This window comes from Adiantum capillus-veneris, chromosome 13 (assembly GCF_014529385.1).
Source record: "Adiantum capillus-veneris isolate H3 chromosome 13, ASM1452938v2, whole genome shotgun sequence".
Lineage (NCBI taxonomy): Eukaryota > Viridiplantae > Streptophyta > Polypodiopsida > Polypodiales > Pteridaceae > Adiantum > Adiantum capillus-veneris.
In genome coordinates, this window is record NC_140943.1 from 47,038,413 (window position 1) to 47,063,123 (window position 24,711).

The window sequence follows — 24,711 nt, forward strand, 5'->3', positions numbered from 1 at the left end:
AAGACATTTAGTGAGAACATCTACGGGATTATCCTGTGTTTTGACCTTCGTCAGTGTGACAAGGCCATCTTCCAACACCTAGCGTATAAAATGGTACCGCACATCAATGTGTTTGGTACGAGCATGGAACATGGCATTTTTAGCTAGGCATACTGCACTTTGACTATCACAACCAAGCACTGGAGCATGAGCTGGAAGACCAACGTCCTCACAAGACGACCAAGCCAAATGGCTACTTTTGAAGCCTCTGTGATTGAAATATATTCAGCCTCTGTAGTGCTCAATGCAACAATCTTTTGCAATCTTGAACACCAAGAAATAGCTCCACCAGCCAATGTAAAGACAACCACTGGTAGATTTCCGAGTGTCAAGATCACCTGCCATGTCCGAATCACAAAATCCCCGCACAGACAATGTCCCCTTTTCATAACATATGCATGTGTCTTGTGTACCTTTCAAGTACTTGAAAATGCTTTTTACTGCCTCCCAATGTGGTTTGCCACGGTTAGACATAAACTTGCTAACAACTCCGACTACATAAGCAATATTTTGGTCGTGTAGCAACCATGGCATACATCAAAGACCCACAAGCTGATGCATAAGGAATACCTTTCATAGCATGGGTAGCTGCAACATCTTTTGGGCAATCATACTTGCTAAGCTTTGTGTGTGGTGGTACCGGCATACCATGTGGTGGTACCGGCATACCAAGAGGCTTAGCATCAGCCATATTAAATCTCTCAAGCACCTTATTGATGTACATGTCTTGAGAAAGGAATAAAAGATGCTTCTTTCTATCCCTTGCAATGCACATACCTAAAATATGTTCAGCTGCACCCAAATCTTTCATAGAGAAAGCTAAATTTAACTCCTTTTTCAAAGCATTCAAAGTTTCCTTATGCTTGCCTGCAATCAGCATATCATCCACATAGGAGACTAGCACAATAAGACTACCATCAGGAGCCTTTTTGGTGTAAAGACAGTGATCTGTATGACTGCGTTTGAATCCATGGTTGAGCATAAAAGTATCAAACTTTTTGTACCATTGCCTAGGGGCTTGTTTCAGCCCATACAAACTGCGTTTCAGTTTGCATACCAAATGCTCTTTCCTTGGAATGACAAAGCCTCAGGCTGCAGCATGTATAGCTCCTCATCCAAGTAGCCATGTAAGAAAGCAGTAATTACATCCATTTGATCCAACTCCAAATCCAAGAGAGCAAGTCAAACAAAACCCGGAGCGTAGTCATCTTCACCACAGGTGAAAAGATCTCTTGGAAGTCTATGCCTTCCTTCTGTGCATAACCCTTAGCAACCAAACGTGCTTTGTACTTAGGTTTGTCATCAACACATTTGACCTTATAAACCCACTTGTTAGGAATAGCCTTCCTACCTTTGGGCAAAGGTATAAGCTCCCATGTATTGTTTGCATACAGTGACTGCATCTTAGATTTCGTAGCAAGCTCCGACTTACTTTTGACTTCACAAGACTGGGCCTCTTTGTATGTAAGAGGCTCCCCTTCATCTGTCAACAAAATGCAATCCATCTGTCATCAACACATTTGACCTTATAAACCAACTTGTTAGGAATAGCCTTCCTACCTTTGGGCAAAGGTATAAGCTCCCATGTATTGTTTGCATACAATGACTGCATCTTAGATTTCGTAGCAAGCTCCCACTTACTTTTGACTTCACAAGACTGGGCCTCTTTGTATGTAAGAGGCTCCCCTTCATCTGTCAACAAAATGCAATCCATAGATGGTTGAAGCCTCTGTGGTTGCCTTCTAACACGTGTAGACCTCACCCAATCATCTGCATCAACTGGTAATGGGTCTACATTGTCCGGAATGTGCACACCATCAATTGGCGGCTGATTTTCAGCATTACCTCGCTGTTGTATGCTGGTCATGGGGTATAATCCCATTTTGTGCATCTATTTGTTGATCATTGTCTTCTGGCAATTGCACAGTAGGTTGCTGCTCATTTTCAACATCAAAAGGAGTCGAATTTTCAGCCAAAGGTGGCTTTATGGCTGGCTGATTTTGCTGAAACTTGACCTTCTTTTTGTCAATGTCTACATGTGTAGCAATTTTCAGCAATTTAACCTCATTGAAAACTACATCTGGGTTGCGTATTATCTTCCTGTACTAAGGTATCCAAACTTGGTAACCCATCTCTCCTTCATCTCCATATCCCATGAAGTTGCCCTTGATAGATTTCATGTCAAGTTTGGTACTCTAATCAATAGGTACATGCACAAATGCATCGTAACCAAAGACTCGTAAATGGTCATATGAAGTCGGTGGTCATATGAAGCCGGTTTGCCAGACCAAACCTCTTCAAGGATGCCATTATCTAACGCACGATTCGGAGAGCGATTGTGCACATCAACTGCAGTTTTAAGAGCCTCTCCCCAAAACACTTGTGGGAGATTAGCCGTGGACAACATGCATCTCACTCTCTCACAAATTGTGGGATTGTATCTTTCAGCCACACATTAGATGATGGATTATAAGGGGCTGTCAATTCCCGCTTAATACCATACATCTCACAAAAACTGTTAAACTCACGTGATACATACTCTCCTCCATTATCCATCCTAATAGCTTTTAACTTCAAGCTCTTTTATGTGGTCAGAATGCATGAAACTTTTTGAAGGAGTTAGGTACATCACTTTTACTTTTTAGTACATACACCCATGTCTTTCTACTGTGATCATCAATGAAAGACACAAAGTACCGTGCACCTCCATGTGATTTCATGGGCATAGTGCAAACATCAGAATGTACTAAATCAAGAACATGCAATTTGCGAGCGACACCAAAGGAATAAGAGAACTTCACTTGCTTTCCATAGATACAATCATTATTACAAAAATCAAGGCCAGGGCCTTTTACATCAAACTTCCCCAAAGACGAGAGAACATCAAACCCTTTTTCACTCATATGGCCAAGCCTTTTGTGCCAAAGCTCCTTGTGAGAATGAACATCAGCTATGTCAAGATCGTAACAAGTGTCAACCTCGCGCTCGCTGCTGTTGCCTCCCTCGCTTCCCCCCCCCCGCCCCCCAGCGCTGCCCGCTGCCTTGCCCCCCCTCCCCCAGCGCCGCTCGCTGTCCACCCTCCCGCTGCCTTGCCCTGCCCCGCGCTGCCCCGCGCTGCCCCCTGCCCGCCATGTCCGCCCGCCCGCGTTGAATGCCCGCCGCTGCCGCCCCCGCCATTCCCACACGCTACTGCCGCGCTATCGCTTTAGCCCGCCCCTCCCCCAGCCCGTTGCCCGCTGTGGTTCATTCTTCGCCCAGTGAGCTACTTGCAATTCGGCCCTCCAGCACTGCGTCAGTCATTGGGGCAGTGTTTTGTGCGCCTCATTGCAGCATCCTCCCGTCGTCTTCTTCTCACGCCACAGCAGTAGACATAGATGGAGGCTCCAGCTTCGCCACAGAGGGACTCGCCAGAAGCCCCCTCGCCCGACCCCGCTGAGCCCACCATTCGACTTGCTCTCTCGCCAACAGAGCAAGCGCGCCTTGCCGCTGAGGTAGAGCGATTGCAGGCGACTTCGGTCATTTGCAAGATTCTTGGCACCCGACCTAGCAGAGGAGAGCTGCGAGACCTTCTCCAGGCCCGCCTTCTCGCAGAGGTGGACAAGATCTTGGATGTCCGGATTCTCGGACGCAGATCGAGTTTGAGACCTCCGAGATGGCGTCAAAGGTCATAGCTATGAGTCCACTGGCCATCCGAGCATCGCGCGCCCACTTTTGACAGTGGCGACATGGTTTTGACCCGGCTTTGGATGTTCTAGTAGAGGAGGCAGACATCCCCATCTTAGTCAGCTTTCCGGGTTTACGGAGGGAGTACTTACCACTTCTCTCTAGGATTGGCTCCGCCATTGGGACTGTCTTGGAGACACCTCATACGACAGCATCAGTAGTTGCCAAGGCGGCAGGCATCCCCTCAGTTCGAGTTTTGGTCAGAGATACCCACACGCTCCCGAAGGTTATCCTTCTGCCTCGGGTGAGTGGGGGTTGGTTTAGATAGAGTGGAGTACTCGGGCCTCCCGAACCAGTGCTTCATTTGTCGACAGATGGGCCATCTAACGAAGGCCTGTCCACGGAGGAGGCCGCGACCTGCACCACAACATCAGCCCCAGCCTGCCAGGGCTGGCTTGCAGCCACAGCCAACGGCACATCGCACAGATGCAGAGCCACCCTCCGAGCTTGGGGCTCCAGCGGAGGAGGGGTGGCAACAGGCCCGTGGCCGACGACGCCAGGGGTCATAGTGTCAGCCTGGCACTCAGAGTGGCCCTCAGGTGCCTACTCAGCAGCAGTGGGTTCCCACGAGGAACCGCTTTGGTCCTCTTGAGCAGGAGGAGATCCCTGCACCAGCCCCCACCTCCGCTTCACCCTCGACAGCCGCTCCCCCCCCCGAGTTCCATCCCTCTTCCTCATCCTCCCCACCTTCTGCTCCCGTCGCCTCTCCACCTCGCCCCTCTACCTCTGTCGCCCCATCCCGCCCCTCTTCTCCTCTGCTCCCCCCAGCTCCTTCTCCCCCCCCTCCTGCTCCAGTTTCACAGTCGGCTAAGGAGACTGGTCCCTCTCCGGCGGCTTGGAGATCTCTTGGCAGCGCCTTTGCCACGAGTCGCCTAGCGAGAGAGGGTCAGCCCTTCTTGCGGCCCCCTTTGCAGATTCATACATCCTCCCTTGCAGCTATCCCTCGTGGGCTAACGAGCCTAGACATCTGACGCCGCTGGGACTTCTTCGACTACGGGTTCACTCGTTTTCTCGGCGATTCCGTAGCAGACCATGAGGCAGCCTGCTTCAGGGTCCATGTTTTGTTCCTCGCCGCTAGGGGGACAGAGGCCTTGGACTCAGCAGTTGGTTTATCCTTCCCCCTCTATGGTAGGGCCAAGACAGAGTGGTCCCTCGACTCAGTGGTGGGATGGTTGCATACACAGGTCTTAGAGTTCTCTCACCACATGGGAGAACTTGGAGTTACAGATATGCTGCAGACTTTGTGGCCATTGGCCAAGTTTGCGGTGACACCCCCAGACTCAGCAAGATGTAGGCACATTGTGGTGTACTTCTTTGCTGATACGCAGTGTTTGCCTTGCTATGTATACATTCATGAGGACTCCTGGACAGAGGAGGTTGCTTTACGCACGGCTCGCTCTGCTTGGGCTTGGGCTAGGCACTCACTGCAGTCACGCCTATCTAGAGGACGCTCGGATGCGGATTACTTCCCATCCAAGCCTGCCTCGAAGATAGCCCGTCTTGCTGCTGCGGCAGCATCTGTTCTCTCTCGCTCCCCATGAGGATTGTCTCATGGAACGTGCAGGGACTAGGTGGGCCTCAGTTTCAGCGACAGCGGGGCCGATTGCGTCAGGAGCTTTAGCGTTGCCTTGTGGGAGGAGAGATTGATCTCCTTATGCTTCAGGAGCACCATCTGTGTGAGAGCCGCATTCGGCGATGTGGTCAGATTTTGCGTGGACGATATGATACCTTTTGGTCAGCTGCTATTGGACCTGGAGGCATCCAGGGTGGGGTATGTATGACTATTGCGGACTCATTGCAGCAGCCCATTGTGGGCAGAGGGATTATTGTGCCAGGCAGGGCTCAGTGGATTACTATGCAGGTTCAGGGTGGCCTTGTGGGCTTCCTGAACATCTATGCGCCCAATGTGGCGAGTGCTCGTGCAGAGTTTTGGTCACAAATTGTTGAGTCTTTGCCGCAGGCCGATCATTGGTGTATAGGAGGGGACTTCAACATGTTGGAGGACCCTTCTGACAGGATTGGTGGCAGCCATGCTACTGTGCATGGAGTTGAGTTGGCTGCTTGGGAGAGGTTGTGTATGACTTTGAGGGTCTCGGATACATGGCAGCACTCTGGTTTTGTGAGGCCCCCAAACAGTCTTGCCTTCTCTAGATCGGACCGCAGAGTGGGGGGAGCGAATCTATCACAGATAGATCGCTTCTACACTAGTGACCACTTCAGTGACTTGGGGGAATCAATGGGCATCCTGGCAGGGACATCCTTCTCGGACCATGCACCAGTGATCCTCTCGATGGCAGACAGGCAGAGGAGTGGGAGCACGATGCGTCGCATCCCAGAGAGGGTCTTGTTGGACTCAGTACTCAGAGAGAGGGTAGAGGCTCTCTGGATAGAGGACATGGACAGCCAGGTCTCACCTGCAAACAGAGTGGCCTCAAGCCTAGCTTAGCTTAGCCACTTTTGTCTTCAGGAGTCTCTGGCTCGCCGGGCTGCAGCGAGAGAGGCGGAGCAACGTCTCAGACGAGGCATTGCTTCACTACAGAGGATGCAGAAGCAGCATCCACACAGTCCATGGTTGGAGGAGCAGTTACAGCAGGCTCGACAGGAGCTTGCTAGCACAGAGGAGAGGCGTCATGAGCCTTTCACCAGTGGACTCAGGTGGGTGACAAAGTGACTGGTGCTTTTATTGAGACAGTGGGACCTCGGCACTCGCATGCCAAGGTCACTCAGTTGAGGAGGCCCGATGAATCAGTTGCTTGTGAGCTCGAGGATATGCGTGTAGTTGCTACTGACTTTTACCGTGAGTTACTGTCGGCTGAGCCTCAGTCAGAGTGGCAGGATGCATGCAGGGAGCAGGTTTGGGCACAGATGCCATGTCTTGTGACAGAGGAGATGCGCCAGAGGCTAGAGATGCAACTTCAGCTTGAGGAGCTGCACACGGCTCTTAGGGCCCTCCCTCGTGGTAGCTGTCCAGGTGAGGATGGTTTGACTCCCAGCTTTTTCTTGGAGTACTGGGACCTGCTTGGCCCAGATCTCTGTAGTGCTTTTCAGTACATTTTGCACACAGGAGTGATGCCTGACAGCATGAGTGAGGGCCTGATCTACCTCATTCCAAAGGAGGGTGGCTCCTTGGATGAGATTCGACAGTGGTGCCCCATCACCATCCTCAACTCAGCCTACAAAATTCTTGCCAAGGCTCTGAGTTTGAGGATTCAGCCACTTTTAGAGAGCCTTATACATGGGACTCAGACAGGTTTTGTCAAGGAACGCAGTATCCTTGACAACATCTTTACTTTCTGGGAGGCTTCTGCCCTGGCACGGCTCTGTGGTGAGGACCTAGTGATTCTTCTTCTCGATTTTGAGAAGGCATACGACCGAGTGGACTGGGACTTTCTAGAGGGCACTCTCCGCAGGATGGGCTTCTCAGATGCTTGGATCAGAGGGGTGTCAGCTTTGTACAGACAGGCTCACAGTCAGGTGCTTTTGGCAGGAGGGAGAGGTGAGTGCTTCATGCTCACACGCTCGGTCAGATAGGGTTTTCCTCTTGCCCCCTTTCTCTTTCTGTTCTATGCGGAGGCGATGAGCAAATTTTTGGTGTCACAGCAGGTTGGTCTCCGGGGCTTAGCACTCCCTATTCGGGGAGATGAGTTACTGGACGCTGAGTTTGCCGATGACTCAGCCTAGTACTTAGATGGCCAGGAGGCCAATCTTCACAAATGTGAGCAGGCTTTAGAGACCTTCTGTTGTGCATCGGGCGCACTGATCAACTGGAGAAAGACAGTGGCTTTCTCGGTTGGTAGTGCTCCCGTGCCAGATTGGATGCCAGGAGAGGGTTTCAGGTGGATTCCGCCCAGGGACTGCAGTTCGGTACTTGGGTTGTCAGGTTGGTTTGGACTTGTCTCCCGAGCAGCAGATTGCTCCTCTTCTCCTGTCCATCAAGAGAAAGCTATTACATTGGAGCTCAACACGACTCTGTGGGCGGACTTGCGTCATTGACCCTGACCCAGCAGCTCTTGAGACTGGACACTGGAGGCTATGGGCTTGGGAGTGTTGTCCACTGGCACGAGTACAGTGGGATCCTGGTGAGTGGCTATGGAGGGACCCCTTCTCTTCTGCAGACCACCTAGGAGTCCCCTTCTTTCAGTACACTGTTCGACTTGGACGTCATATACTTGCAGCACAGAGAGAGGCCCGCCCCGCTACAGCACGTCATTGGCAGGAGGAGGGCCTCACAGTCGAGTTCTTGGCAGCCTTTTGGCAGAAGCTGTGGGACTCCAGACAGCCGAGGCGCGTCACTTTGTTTCAGTGGCTGGTTGCACACAAAGCTACAGCAGTAGGGAGCTGGCTTGTGCATAGTGGTCTCTTGGCCGCATGTGCAACCTGTGACCAGTTGGTGGAGAGTCAGCGTCATTGTCTTTGGGACTGTCCCTCGGCCTAGCAGGTGTGGCTACGAGTTCTTCGGCTGATGCCTACTCTCTCCACGGCTAGGCAATACACTTGGGGGGCAACGGCTTGGTCCACTCTCACGGGCCCGGCACTTCAGTTTGAGCTATCTTCCACTAGCAGGATGATAGTGATACACGGGGGGCGACCTACACTCCAGCCTTCTACAAAGCTTACTCCACAGGAGTGGTGCAGTGAGAGAGAGGAGTGTTGGGAGCTCATCAGTGGCCTGACACTTTAGTTCATCTGGCGGGCCGTTTCCGCATTTTTGAGGCTCGCTCTGTGCCACCAGCAGAGACTGTTCGTGACTTTTGGCTAGAGCTGATCCATACTCTAAGAGGACAGCTCGAGGGACTACAGGGTAGCTCCGACCGCATGCGGGAGCGCCGCGAGGCTTTCCTTCAACTTTGGCGCCCTAGGCCTTTCTACACCATTGTCCAGGGTGTGCTCAGATGGCACTACCGACCACCTGTGTGGCTCTTCCCTCCTCCCATCCCTTGATTTAGCCTCATTGTATATATGTTGTTCTTTCATTGGGAGAGTCTCCCCATCATGTTTGTTGTAGCCCTCTCTTGCAGAGGTGGTTGTAGCCCTACGGGCAGCTTTCATTAACTAATAGAAGGATCTTTTTCTCAGAAAAAAAAAAAGAATGAACTTCAGCTACAGCCAAAAACTTGCCAGGTAATGCCTTGCAATGTAAATAATAAAGAATTTTGTTCTTGCTGCCCTTTACAATCAGCATAGAGCCTTTAAGCACTTTCCAAGAGCCACCACCAAACATAATGTGATAACACTTTACATCTAGCTGCCCAACCGAAAGTAGACTTTTCTTGATACCAGGTACATACCTAACATCATGCAAAATCAGCTCTTGACCATTTTCAAGCGCCAAGTGTATAGTGCCAACGCCCTCAATCTTACATGCATGGTTATTGCCCAAGCTAACTTTACCCAGACTACCTATAGTGTATGAAGCAAAAGACTCCAAAGATGGAGTAACATGAAACGAGGCACCACTGTCTACTATCCACGATTGTGACAAACCATCCTGTGCTGAAAGTAATGCATCAATTACCTCTGGTTTTGTGATATACATGTCACTGGCCATTGCCACACTATCATCATGAAGGTATGAGTCAACAACAAGTGCATCATCTGTATCAATATTTCTTCAATGACAACACTCGAAGCAACATTTGCCTTTGCAACTTCCTTGGAAGAAGAGTCATGATCATCACTTTTAGCATCACTAGAATCCTTCTTCTTCTTGCCCTGCTGCTTCTTTCTTTTAAGTTCCTGCTTGTAGTACCTGCAATCGGGCTTTTTATGCCCTTTGTGTCCACATTGATAACATGTAACATCTTGGGACTTACCCCTGCTCTTACTCCTGTTCTTGCCTCTGTTGTTTGCATTATTCTTCTTTTCAGACGTGCCTCTTACATTATACGCTGACCCGCTGCTTTCACCGCTGGTCTTTCTTCTAATCTCTTCATTGAGAATAGAACCTCGTACACCATCAAATGTCAAAGCAGCATTGTTGCTCAAAGAGACAACCAAAGCTTCCCAACTGTCAGGCAGAGTCATCAATAACAAAATAGCTTTGAGCTTATCACCAAAAGGCTACAAACCAGAGTCTTGCAATTGACTCAAGACACCTGTGAAAGCACTCAAGTGTTTAGATGCAAGCTTGGACTCATCCAACTCCATGTTTACAAGCTTTCGCATAAGATGCACTTGATTCACAGGAGTTGTGCTCTCATACGTATCTGTCAATTTCTTCCAGATAGCGTAAGCAGTGTCAAGATGCCTGTGAGCACATCATCAGACACCGTCATCTTGATGTAAGCAATTGCTTTCTTGTTAAGTCTAGCCCAATCTTCATCTGACAAAGCTGCAGGTTTCACTTCCAAAAGTGCATCGTCGCAATCTTTCAAGAATAGGATTCCCTGCATTCTATCCTTCCACAAGTCGAAGCCAGAGCCGTCAAACCTAACTTCAAGGAGAGACTTCGATTTACTGCTTGTAGACGCATTAGAGGCCATTTCGGTGCAAAAAGACTCAAAATTCACTGCTGTATTTTTATGACAGCAGGCTAAAAACTGAGATTTTAGCCTCTTACGTGCTCAATACTCAGTGTACAAGAGCAAGGGATGGTAATACTGTGTTACTAGCACTTTACTACAAGTGTGTAGCAGTAAAGCAGGATACATTTCAGCAGTAGAAGCTGAAATTTCAGCACACAAATAGGAAATACAATCCTTGCATGAATACTCCCACTTCAATAGTATAACCAAAATGCATATGCATCAACCTCAAATCTGCAAATGGATTAAAAGCTGCTGCAAAATGTATTTTCAGCAATACATCAACTCAATGGCGAGCATCCCGCATGTAAAATACATAAATGTGCACCACATAAGCTTTCCGATGCGTATAGACCTGTGTTTTCACATAATTTCTTGAAAAACTCAAGAATAAACCTCAAATTCTCCGCTCAAACTGTCCACAAATTGCACTACATGCACAAATGTCTGCAAAGTGATGAAATCTCAGCAAAAGCCCCAAATTTTGATTGTCTAATTTTTGAAATTTCTGCAAATTTCAGCAATTTTAGCAAAAGCCCCAATTTTCCTCAACTTGTAAATGCAATTTCCACTTGTAAAGCATCAAAATGCTGTCAAATTGCTGAAATTTCAACCACCTATAAAATCCCCCTTTCTTCTGTGATTGATTTTGCCTGCTACTCCCTGTTGTATCACGAACGAGACCCTCACAGTCTCAAAGCTTCATCAAGAAGCTGTGGGCTGTAGTGAGAGGAGAGAGAAAGCTGAAAATCGTAGAGAGAGAGAGAGGGAGGGCTGTAATCGACGAGAGAAAATAATTGCGGCTACTTCCTGACCCAAAGACGATGCTTCGCAGCAAGGCTCTGATACCAGTTTGTTGGAGCGCTAGCAGTAGGAGGAGGGTAGCGCAGGTTGTGCTCTACAAAAGACGAACGTGTGAGAGAGGAGAAATCGCACGCAGGTGTTGGCGTGTGCTATTCGGCACACTTACTAATGCAATGTTTTATTATTATGAGGGTACACACTATAAGGGTCACATAAGTGACCCTAGCGATGGTTCACACCCAAAGAATAAAATAATGTATACAAGGGTGGCCAGAGGACCTTTAGACCCAACACTGAGGCCTTGACCCTAATCATCCGAGAAATCATAGACACCAAGGACCTCTCCATACATCTCCATCCATCAGTACTGCCAGCTTTGCTATGATGATCAATTGAGGGGCCCCATATCTCCACTCCGTACAGCATGGTCGAAGTGACCGAAGTATCAAAGAGCCAACGCTTTGTCCGAGGTTCTTGGGACTGAACCTGCGAACATATCCTCTCAAGTCTCCCCAATGCTGCATAGGCTCTGGTCAACGCGTATCTCCTGCACGCCTCAGGGAAAATACTAGACCATTAAAAACCGCCCCAAGATAAGTGTATGTATCTGCATACTCCACAGTCTCTCGACCATATGTAAGAGAGAAAATGAAATGAAATGAAATGTTATATTAAACGTCTTCAAAAGGCCAGGATGACCTATGAGGCCAAACTAATACAAAAGTGGTGAATCTGTTACAATGTCTGGGTACCTTACAGTGTGACATAAAAACGCGTTTCATGTAGATGAAACCCCGAACCCCGAAACCTATGAAACGTTTTGCCGAAACGCATGAAACGGACAGGCATTTTTTATGAAACGTTTAAAATTGGGGCTTTTTTTCCATTTTTTTGAGGTCTAGCTCCAGTTAACAGATGATTGTGGTCCCTAAAACTTATGGTTTGTGACATTGAATTAAGTTTGAACTTTGTTCAATAGAAGTACTTTGCTAAATGAATTAATGATGCATCACTTATGATTCATGAAACTAGTGGCTGTGTTTTAACTTTCATCAATACTGAACATCTCTTTGATCGTGCTTGCTTGAAGTCGCTTCTAAGCAGTGAGCATTGAGCAGTGAGCACGTCTCTCTCTCTCTCTCTCTCTCTCTCTCTCTCTCTCTCTCTCTCTAGTGGACATTGAAGTCTAGAGTCATGTGTGCTACATTGTATACATATTTATCATGTTTTATTAATATATAATTCAATGTCGTTTATGATACCTGTTTCATGTTTTTGACGCTATGAAACGAAACGTTTCAAAACCTCGAAACCCCGAAACGACCGAAACCACGAAACGTTTCATATCACACTCGTACTACCTTAGTACTAAAGTACTAAGTGTGAAAGTGTGAAAATAAATGTGAAAAAACTAAATACAAAGTATTAAATAAACTTCTTAGGAGCATTCTAGGTGTTTGGCTACAATGCTTCTAACCCTTTGTTGTAGTCTCCTCCGGTGAAGTGTGCTTTTGCATCTCGGTCGTGGTTGTCTCGATTTCCTAAGCTCAATCGCCCTGTCAATGAGGGTGCCTTTGGTATGAATGTGGGTACTCCTTTGTGCTCGCTGCTGGCCTCTTCCTTCTCCTTCCATTCCTGCTTCTCTCAATCCGAAGAAATCTGTGATCTGCCTCTGAGGCTGTAGTGCTCTTTGTCTTCTCATTAGATTATCCCTGTGCCGATGTAGTTCCAGTAGGTACAGGCCTAAGCATCTTTGATCTTGGTATTGCATGACTCTATCTAGAGGTCCAAAGCCTTCTTTGAAAAGGCAATGGAAACGCCCACGTATCTCATAGTATACGGTGCAATGGCATATGTAGTGTAATTCTGTCTCCGGCTCCATTCCGCATAACTTGCAAATTCTGCTCTCAGGTGGGATTCCCCTAAATATGCCAAATTCAATTTCCAGCTGGTGTGAGGATGTACGGATCTGACCAATAGCACATCTCAAACCATGAGACAGGTGGGTATCCATGTAGCTCGGGCGAATCACAAAACCATCTTCAGATAGCTATAGGAAGTTTTCTTTGTAGTCGGCCATCTTCCTGCCCAATTCTTGTGTAGGGTCTACCCATGTCCTCTTAGTGTCCAACTGTATAAGATCCTGGCGGATGATTTTATTAATCTCCGTTCGTGTGATTGCCAGTGATGGAGCCTCAAGAGAGTATTGGAAGGGGGGTAATCTTTCCATACTGAACCCGTGTCTCTGAAACCACGAGGGCAGTTGCGCATACCAGTATGATGTATCTCCTTTCATTGCTAATTGTCGGGAGGATTCAAGGGCCAATCTAGTATATCGGCAATTATTTGTATCCCACAAACCATGTATAAGGGACACTGACCTGGTAAGAGCTTCAATTTCTATCGGGGGGGCAGCTAGTTCCGCTCGGGTAATCGCGTGTGGTACGGAGGCCTTGGCTCTAATCATTCGGGAAATCATAGATACCAAAGGTCTCTCCATTGACTTCCAATTATCCTGATCCACAGATGGTCCCCAAATCTGGACCCCATAAAGCATAGCCGAAGCCACCACAGTATCAAAGAGCCAAAGTTTTGTTCGTGGTTCTTGAAACTGCACTTGTGAACACATCCTCTCCAACCCTCCCAAGGCCGCAGAGGCTCTGGACAATCTAGCATCCGCTGCTTTCTTAAGAGTAAACTTCGGTCCTGTAAATACCACACCAAGGTATGTGTATACATCTGTGTACTCTACTGTATCCAAGCCATATGCAAATGTAGGTGCCGATCTCCTAACTCACTGCGGTGTGGTGTTAAACACCATAACTTTGGTTTTACCCAAATTTACCGACAGTCCGCTGTCCTCCGCAAATTTATGTAATGCATCTAACTGCATCTGCATTCCATTTGGTGATTCTGCTAAACAACAAAGGGATCCATGACCCTGCAAGTTGAGCACCTTTGTCACCCTCTCTATCAATGTAATATGATACCTCATCTATATACACACCAAATAAAGTAGGGGACAGTGGGCATCCCTACTTTACTCCAGCGGTGGAATGAACAATGTCGGAATCCCCTTCTGGAGTACGTACATAACCAGTTACTGACCCGTATAAGGCCATGATTCCCCAGATAATCTCTTCGGGGACCCCTAACTCTTGCATTCTGCGCATCAATCTGGCCCTTGGTACTGTATCAAAAGCTTTCCGAAAATCCACAAAGCAACAATACATCCTTTTCCCGCTTGCTCTTCGTTCCTCAATAATGGCTCTGAGCATAAGAATATGACCTAAAGTGGAATAACCCCTCCTATATCCAGCTTGTCCTGTTGCCCTTATGCCTTCATTCTCTGCCCATCTACTCAATTTTTGTTCCAGAATGGATGCGTACAGTCGGGTCAATGTGTGACCTACCATAATGGTATGGTAGTTCCTGGGTATCATAGGATCCCCTGACTTGAAAATAGGTACGATAGTAGATAATTTCCAAGATTCAAGGTAATCCTTCACACATGACCCGATTAAACAGACGAGCAAGGACTTCTGAAAGTAGATCCCTTGCATGGATCAGATGTTCTGCTACTAAACCCTCATGATCATATGCTCTTCTTGTCTTCATCTTGTCAATGGCTTTTTTCACCATTTCCGTAGTAAAGAAAGTACTAGTAGCAGGGCATGGCTCTGGCGGATCTGGTAATGGAGGCTGTCCAGATACCATATATAATGATGTTACATATTGACCCCAAATCTCAGGAGAAGTAATTGTCGGAGGCGATGAGTGCTCGTGAAATAAACGCCAGGCCTCATGTGAGTCCTGACTCAAGAAGAGCTGATATAAATCCTTCTCCAATTTGGCTAAAAATGCCCTTTTCTTGCGACGTACTATACGCCGAAGAGCAATCCGAGACTGCTTATATGTGATGATCCCAAGTGTAAGCTCTTTCTGGACCTGGGTTCTCGTCTCTGTGCATTCCTCGTCGTACCAACTGTTTTGAGGCATGTTCCCAGATCCTCTCTTCTGATCAGGCGGAGTATGTGGGTATGCCTCTTGTGCTACTCCATGTAGTATCTCTGTTAGCTGAGAAGTAATCTCCTCTACAATATATACTAGCTCGGCTGCCCACATCCTATTATAGATCTTTTCCACATAGATTGAATCAGTCTATGGCGTGAAAGTATAACTTGTGTGTGTCTTCTTCCTTTGTACTTGAGAGGCATTGTATTGGAAGGAGATTGATAAGGTCAAGAGAGCATGATCCACTGCAATCCCAACCGGTTTGGGTCCCACCTTAAAGTCCTCGATACTAGAAATAAAGCTTGGTGAAGTCATGACATAATCTATTGTACTGGCCCCATGCCTGTACGGGAAGCATGTGAATCCCCCAAATAAAGGGAAATTCTCTAGACCATTAAGTATGGCCAAACCATGTGTAGTTGCCATCTCCATGAGATGTCTCCCATATTCAGTGTGTTCTTTATCCTGTAAGTTTCTTGTAAGCCCCTCCTGTGATAAATCCACTTCTCTTAGCATTTCCTCAGAAGTATCATAGAATACTGCTTGAGAGTTGGCCGTTCTGGCATTAAAGTCTCCTAAGAGAACGATGTCTCCATCTCTAGAGAACTCCCATATGTCATTATTCAATATGGAGAAAGGGGACTGTCCTTTAGGTGAGGAGTAGACTGATGTACTTGGAGGGAAGTAGCATATAGCGATATATAGAAATCTACCTGTCTCGGCTCTCATTCTCACCCACATATACCTTGCTTGTTCATCTTTCCTGATAATCTGTAGTAGTGGTTTCAGCTCCTCTTTAAATAAGACTGCTGCTACTCCTGAACCCCGGCTACCTCATAGAGATCTCTTGTTTGGTCGACCAGTTGTTTCCCATAAATACCCCTTCACATGTGGCATAAGCTGTCCCGGTATCTGGTGTGTCTCTGAGTAGAAAACTATGTCTCTATCCCTAAAGCTGTCTTCAAAGGCACCTACATCTAGCCTATATGATCCATTACAATTCCACGCCGCTATCCGGAGCGTCGCCCCATAGGTCTCGCACCGTCATGATGAGCGCTTTTCCAAGACCACTACTTTCCCTCCTCTATAAAAGGCGATTTTCCCCTTTTCTCTTGCTGCCCTGATCTCTGGCATCAACTCTTGCATGTGTGCCACTTGTGCCAATGTAAGGTCATCTCCCAAGAAAATACCGGTTTTCTTAAGAGTTGGTCTCTTCTTTAGAAATTCTTTCCTTATTTCTATATTCGGGAAGCGGAGAATAAGTGCCCTATCCTTTACGTTTCCCTTCTCATCGATTCCTTTCTTGCCCACTCTCCATGCACTTGTGTGAGTAGGCTCTGTGATGCCCATGTGTTGTAGCAGTTCCCTCACTTCTTCATCTACATTCTCTTTGTCTTTGACTCTTGTGACCCGCACATGCAGAGCCCGATTCTTCCTTTTTTGCTCTTCCTCAATGGTCATATTAATAATGGTGGAGGTAGGTGTGGTCTCAAGCATCTGGGCCTTCCCTTTCTTCGCATCCTCAATCCATTTCTCTGCTTCATCAACCTTTTCTTGTGTCTTACAAAGACGTTCCGCCCATGAAGATGCCGTTTTCGATTTCTGTTCATCTCCTTCCCGTAGAGCTTTCATCTGATCCTTCATGTCCTCGAGCTCCTTCAACACCGAAGGTTGGTCGTCTCCCTTCTCCTTAGTTGCAGATTTGCAAGCCGCAAGTTCTCCTTTCAGCTCCTCGATTATTGCATCTTTTTCCCCCATGTGCTTTTCCATATTTGTTCTCCATGCTTCAAAACTTGCTACTGCCTTATCGAGTTTCTTTTGCATAACGCATTCTGTTACATTTACTTCGGCCTTGATTAGGTTTTGTAATTCCATTTTCACGATCTGAATTTCCTCATTCTGTATCCCTCGGATCTCTCTCCTTAGTTCTCTCATCATGTCTCCATACATGGAGTTCCTGTAGCTCTCAGCGTTCGCGTGCATTTCCTTCCTGATGTCATCCCTCATATGGTTTAGCTCTGATTTGAGCATCACCTGGACCTTCTCCATCATTAGTTCATCATGTATCCTGGAGGTTTTCCCCACTCGTAAGGATCCTGGTGATAGTACAGTATCTCTGTTTCTCCGTTTAAATGTAGCTGTTGTTTTTTTGGGGGTGGTGTAGCTATCTACACCCGGCCCTTCCCCTTCGGTGGACGGATCCATCGAACCCAAGCCACAAGGTGGGGTAGGGTACTAGGGTGAGAGACTGAGAATATGGCAAACTTAACTAGTTTACCTTAAGGCTTAAGAATCTCTTTAAACTTGAACGCAAAGAGAATGGTCTTAGGCTTAAAATCTCTTTAAACTTAAAATTTATCTTAAGGCTTAAAATGAAATAAACTTGAACGTAGGAGATATTGACTTCCTACACGTAGAAGAAGGGGGGTGCCGACTGCTGGACTTGCTACGCGTAGAACAGCTGGACTTGCTACGCGTGGGACTGCTGAGCATAGGACTGCTCGCGTAGGCCTCAGCCTCAGCAGGAGCACGCAGGGCAAGACCCCTTCAGCCTCGCGCTCCTTTGGCACGCCCTATTGTGCAGTGTGACCCTACTTTGAGCTCTCTGTCCCGCCGTTTTCTGCAGCACCAGCCCTCTCGAGCTTTGAGTTGCAGCGCCCCTAAGCTGCGGCGCTGCCCTGTTGAACCTGTACGCGGCCTGTGCGTTGCTGTTTCGCTGCCTGTTTTCGCTCGCCAACTACCCCGCTACGCGAGAGAGAGAGAGAGAGAGAGAGAGAGAGAGAGAGAGAGAGAGAGAGAGAGAGAGAGAGAGAGAGAGAGAGACCCTCTCTATCAATGTAATCTGATACCTCATCGATGTACATACCAAATAAAGTAGGGGACAGTGGGCATCCCTGCTTTACTCCAACAATGGAATGAACGAAGAAGACAAAGAAGAAGAAGAAGAAGAAGAAGAAGAGTGACCACAACACGGCCGAGTTCAGAGCCAAGATGCATTGGCCCCAAAGATTTGCGCCCCTTCCGGGATTTCTTTATTATTATGCTCGCAAAGTACAACTCCCGAGGGTCCAACTCTCTCTATGACTCTACATCCACATGCTCCAAGAGAGCGACCCTAGGGACACATATAAACAATACAAGTGATGCCCGAAAGCAGAGCAAAAGCACATAGTTCAAAAGAAGTGCAACCCAAAAGCAACTGCTCTCAAAAGCTTGTGAAAGCTGCCCAAAACTGCAAGCAACGTAATTTGCAAAAATCCGTACAGTCCTACCACATAGCACAACAGCGCGAATCATGGAATTCTGTACAGCCATGCCATGTGTCATGTAGCGCGATTTATGGAAATCTCGTCCAGAGATTAATATTTTAATTTTTAGGGTTTTAGGCTCCTCCGCCAATGCTCCACAAGTTCTTTAAGTTGTTGGGTGAGGAAATTTAAATCCTAACCCCTTTTTAGGAAACTCGGCCACAACTTCTTCAAAGTTCTCTTGGGTTCAGTTTCTCTTGTCCACTCGGCCATTTTCTCTTCTAGTTGGGCACACCACATCTTTGCGACAGGTGGCAATCTGCGAAACACGCACAATCCCTTCCTTTTGCTCATGAAGCTGACAAGTTGCACAAAGTAGCCATGATCCATGGCACATGAATCCCTACCTTGATAAACATTGAACAACTCAAGTTCCTATGATTGATGCCCTCTTGCAGAGCTACGGTTTCCATCATCTGTCCATCCCTCTTGATACGGTCCTCCTTTCATCATTGTTGTCACAGTTAGCATATCCATTGTACCTATCCATGAGATCATGCTCTCCGTGAGTCCTTCAATCACCATCCTTGTAATTACTATCCCTTCTATATTCATCCTCTCTATGATGGTCTCTTTGTCTTTTATACGTGTCTCATGTCGACCATGTCTACTGCGATCTCCATCATCATGTTGATCGTGTATTGTTCAATGACTTGTATATTTGTGCGAGTGCATGGTTTGACGTGGTCAAATGCATTTAAGCATAGGATCAGTGTCTATTGAGCTACTCTTCTTTCAAGGGGGGATATGTCACATAAGTGATGATGTGGCACTAAAGTGATGATCATAAAAGATTGCTGACGTGGTTGTCCATACGTAGTGCCGAAAATTGTGCCGCAATTCACAGGCCATAGCAGTTTTTGTGTAGCTATTATTGAGCAGCTTTTTGTAAGCATCTAATCTTGGTAAGACTCGAGCTTTAGGGGGTGCCTAGCTTTTGGGCCCCATAGCTTTCAAGACCTATAAAGTTGTGCCTTGGGAGAGGCTTGTGCACATTGAGTGTGTGGTCACATATTGTAGAGCGACTCCCTGGCAGTTGTACTCTGTCCTTATCGATATAAAAAGAAGTAATGGAAGGGGCCAAACGTTGGGGCCAATGCATCTGCAAGCGGAACTCCCCTGCTTCGTGTCTCGCCTACTTTGAGTTTTGAATTACAAGTATTAAGGTTTCTGTTCTGTTTGTGTGTTGTGAGGGATAACAATCTTGTCAGTGCCAAGCCAGTTACACTTTTAGACGGGGGTATGTGATAACTTGGTGATAAGGCATGGCCTCACCATGCTCAGTAAGCGTGAGAGTGGATGCAGAGGAAAAGAGAAAGAACTTGCAGCTGATGACCCGGCATCTTGTACAGAGCAATCTTGTCGTGTGTTTCAATGCAAAAACCAGCAACCGTACGGACAAGTGATTAGCTGTACGACATGATGACATGGCAGATTTTCTTGAGCAAGTTTTTTATCAAGATCTCTTATGTGGATTATTAGTCATAGTTGCTTTTGGGGTTTAAGTTGTAACAGTAGATAGCTTTTAACTGCTTTTGGGCCTCATAGCCTTTGAATATGTGGCCAGAGTGCCAGTTCTAACTCCGATTGTGGTGAGTGGTGTCACTCAACAGCCGTATACACAGTATTTGTCTAGTATAAAAAAGCAATACCACCAAGGGTGCTTATTTGTGGTAGCACTCTATGAAGACACTCAGCCTCTTCCACGTCATCTATGTTATTCAAAGTGTGATTGATACTGTTCCAGTAGTATTTGATTATGTATCAGGGATTTCCGCTTGGCATATTATGCCGGCCCATTACAAAGAGCCTGTGACTAATTAAAACATGGTACAGCCCAGGCCACTTTGCATACCATATGATAAACCTTTGGCTTCTGTTTGGCTTATGATGGATTGTAAACATGTGGGGATTAAGCAACTTGGCAACCAGAGCTATCCATCCAAAAAGATTCCAAGCAGGAATGAAAAAAAGCTTACCCGTATATATGAGCGCGAATAACGGTTGCGAAACTCCGAATCATCAAGTTTCCTTATCTAGCGCACACGAGATATCCAGTAAGCATCTGATACTTTGAAACAGAGGTTTGGCTATGACAGAATGATGACTGACCGCATATTTCTTGTCCTCAAGATTTGTGTAATCAACAATACCGACTGTACCTGAAACAGAGATTTCAAAAAAAAGTGTGAACATTTACATTTGCTAAGAAACTTCATCACTTGAGGTACTTATAGAACAGGACCTACTGGTAAAACGAGATCACATAAGATTGTATATTGTTTGTACAAAGTTGCACGGAGCAAAACCACTTTTCAGACAATATTCAGGCAGGTAATAAATGCACTATGCTCCATAAAGAGAAAACATAATAAATACTGTAATATATGCACTGTGCTCCATAAAGAGAGAACATAATAAATACTGTAATCATTACCTTTCGTGTTTGCCTGAACTTGCATGGAAAAATACTGAAAATGTAAGGATAATTTCTGAAGACTATAACGAGCAGAGTAAAACACACCATCAAAAGGAGCAGTAAAAGCTACACTTTACGAAAGTTGTAAGATACTGGAACTAGTGACAAAAACATGTGAGAAACAGTTTACACTTCCAGCCCCTTGATCCTCATACAAAATAAGAGGGTACTGTCGGGACAGATGAAAGTTTTGACGAGGTTTTCTCAGAAAAAAATATATGAACAAGAAAAATATACTACACTGTTTTGGAAGATGAAGCAGATGGTAGCCTCCATCAACATACAGCCTGACTCCACATTTGCCTCATCAGACTGTGTCACATGCCCACTAAGCCTGGCTGGAGAACCATTAACAACGCCCATAAATTGCTACTTTGACCCTTACAAGGGCAGAGACTAGGTACTTATTATGCTATGTCTACTAGCTTGACCTTTCCTGGGTCTTTTCTGGTTAATGACTACACGATGTATATTTGGCACCACCTCTAACGTCACTCCTACCACTTTGAGTCGCATGAGGGCAGAGGAGACTTGTTACGCTGTCTACTAGTTTGACATTTGTTGGGCATTTTCTGGTTAATGACTACAAGATGTACATTTGGCACCAACGCTTGATTGGTTCTATACCTCCTGCTTCATGAAACACTTGCGCATATGAAACATCTCCAGCTTGCCGCATGTGATCCTACATTGAGACATAAATATGTGAAGCACAACAACAAATAAACTATATAGATGCTTTGAATTTTGAAAACTACCTTCAGATCTTGCCAAGACGCTCTCCAAGGAAGCTTTGACACATACACTGCAAAGAGCTTGCATGTCAAGATTGCCAAAACATGAGAGAGTAGATTCATGTGAAACAATAACTACCAGCACCTCTAAACTCAGCTCTCCGTGGAATGCCAGATCGCCCACTGTTACTGCCATGTCGATCAGCAGATGGAAGGAAACTACGGCCTCCATGAGCAAGTTCAACCTTCAGTACAACTGAGTATTCTCAACCAAACAAACTATCCAAGAAATATTTCTGGCTCACTAGAAACATGCTCTAGAACCTAAACTATTACACTGTCAACATTCCAGTGATTTCCAGCATTCGGCAAGGGCGTAATAAAATATTCATCACCGAGAAACTTTGCATGAAAACTTTTAGATATTGGTGCAGACAAAAATGTTTTCAAGGACATGATCGTGTCAGTGGCAGAGGTAGTGGTTACTAAAATGGTTTGAGGATTTCGGATGTATGGAAGCATGCAGGCTTTGTGCGCCTTCAAATAACCCTTCTCTTTCTCTCGGTCAGATCGCAGAGTAGGAGGGGTGAATCTACCAGGATAGATCGCTTTTACGCCAGTGATGACATGGGCGGTTTAGTACGCATTGCTACTTTTTCAGATCATGTGCCAGTGATTCTTACTTTGTGAGATAGACAACGGAGTCGTTCTGCTAGATATAGAGCTTAAAGAGCAGGGTGTGGTGCTTTGGACAAGTTTGGCCACACCGCTCGAGCGGCCATTGGCCTTGTGGATCTTAGTCGTTTCTTCCTCGATAAGGCAGCAGCCCGCTTGGCTGCGGCCCGAGAAAAGGAGAAGCGGCTCCAATAGGGCATTGCTTTTTTACAGCGGATGCAAGAGCATCACCCACGTAGCCCTTGGATGGAGGATCCAATGCAGCAAGCTCCGCAAGAGCTAATAAGTATTGAGGAGCGGTGCCACGAGTTTTGCTTCCCTCGTTAGACATCTTCGTGGACCCAGGTGGGCGACTATCACAAAGTGATGACGTGGCGTGCCCAATTGGGAAGAGCTGGCCAAGAGGACAAGAAGCACTAAACTGAACTTAGCAAGTGTGGCCGAGGGGCATAATATAGAAAGGGTTAGGATTTTTCATAAAAACCTTACCCTACCAATTTGAAAGAACTTATGAGCACCGGCCGTGGGACCTAAGCCCAATAATATCAAAAGCTTGAACCCTAGGCTGATTTCCATAAATTGTGCTGACACTAATGATGTGGCAGGCTGTACGGATTTCCATGCTTTGCATTGGCAGAGTAAGCAGAGTTTGTGTGAACTTTTGGTACCAGATGCTTTTGGGTGTGAATGCTTTTGAATATGATGCTTTTGAGCATCCCTTGTAAGTTAAAAAGTGCCCACAGGGCCACTTCTCAAAGAGCATTTGTAACAAACTTGGACACCCCAAGTCTAGATTCTGTCTCGCGACACAAAAGAAATTCCCTTCAAAAACACTTCACAAATCAAGAGTCGACACGGCCCGCGGCGTAGTTCCGTGCCAAGAGAGATTGGCCTCAAAGATTGGCGTCCCTTTCAGTATTTCTTTTTATATTAATCTTTGAGTAAAGTACAACTCCTGCGGGTGCTCGCTCTTAGACTCTACGTCCAGATGCTCTGAGAAGTGAGACCCTTGAGGATTTATTTATTGTATCAAGGGATGCCAAAAGCAGAGCCCCAAAAGCATGTAAACTTAAAAGCAATTTTACTCAAAGCTGCCAGTAAAAGCAGTCAACACCAAAAAGTGGAATTTCCGTACGTTGCCACGTCAGCAAGGTCAGCGCAAAAAGCAGGCATCCGTACGGTGCCACGTGAGCGCGTTTTACGATGTTCGTACAGTGCCACATCAGTGCGTTTTACGGCTCCGTGCTGCCTGTTTGCCATGTCAGCACGCCATGTCATCAGCCTGCCACATCACCACTTTGTAACGTACCCCCCTCTTGGAAAAATTGTAATCGCCCTCGATTACGCCTGCAAAACAGACAGAGGCACCATTTTAGCAGACACTGACTCTAAGTACCGACGCACTAGACACGACACATCTAGCACTTGTACGAAGACGCCAGTCACATCGCTGCACATGACATCACATGACAATTCAATCAGAGAAAAATTAATTCCACATCTCTGACCGTGACTCCCAGCAACATATTTAGTAACCGCATCTAGATCCATCCCGGACCTCACTGATGCCAGATTAACTAATCCTTATTGCGATCATGTCTATAGAGATTTATGAGACCGAAATTTTGCAGTCATTTCCTCTTTCAATTCCTGCACTCAAACAAGTCATATAAGAGAGTACAAATCATTCATATTTAATTTTGGGAAATCCGTTTCATAAAATCATACACCAGAATATTGTCAGCCCAACAGTATCCCTGAAACCCAAAGGGGACATCAGTGACTCTATTCAATCCAGGTAATCTGTGAAAAAGGAGCGGAGTGACTCCCCTCTTATGCAATCCCTCTGCACCAGATTCAACCTTGCCAATCTGCGAGATCTATTAGAGTAGACGTAGCTAAACCGAATGCTTCAAGGTAAAGTTCCAAAATCTGAGGAGTATCTGGTAGGTCCTCCTCTATCCACTTCGCACCTAATGTTGGATAGTTCCTGAATGATTGAATTTAACCAAGAACCGCCGAAACACTTTACCTTTCATCTTTCTTCCTTGTTTGCCAAAATCTGTTCAGGGATGAGTATATCCTCGCTCTCTTCCACTTCGAGTTTCTCATCAGGCTCCCCATCAACTGGGCACCTCACCTTTAAACGGTTTCAAGAGAATCCCATGGAATGCATTGTGAATCTTCCAAGTATCGAGCAGCTTGAGTCAAAAGGAGACATCATTTATCTTTTCTTTAATCTGGAAAGGGCCATAATACCTCATGCTAAGCTTTGGAAAAAGCCGCTCCTTTCCTTTTCGTTTCCTTAGGCGTGCCTTCTCAAAACATAAGAGCACCCAATCGTCTTCCTTTAGTTTCAAGTCTCGTCGATGTCGATCTGCTACCTTCTTATGTCGTTCTTGAGACTTCTT

At 46.4% G+C, this 24,711-nt stretch overlaps 1 protein-coding gene across 1 annotated transcript in view; it reads right to left on the bottom strand.

Annotated features, from left to right (window-relative positions):
- The window catches only part of LOC147443930 (serine/arginine-rich splicing factor SR30-like), a 92,544-nt gene that overhangs the window by 12,440 nt on the left and 55,393 nt on the right, over window positions 1–24,711 (bottom strand). The window contains exons 5-9 of the mRNA XM_086526719.1: window positions 21,771–21,870; window positions 21,650–21,696; window positions 21,519–21,576; window positions 20,525–20,574; window positions 20,392–20,448 (exon numbers count right to left, since the gene is read on the bottom strand). Coding sequence (XP_086382845.1) covers window positions 20,392–20,448; window positions 20,525–20,574; window positions 21,519–21,576; window positions 21,650–21,696; window positions 21,771–21,870 — 312 coding nt within the window. The remainder of the gene's footprint in view (window positions 1–20,391; window positions 20,449–20,524; window positions 20,575–21,518; window positions 21,577–21,649; window positions 21,697–21,770; window positions 21,871–24,711) is intronic.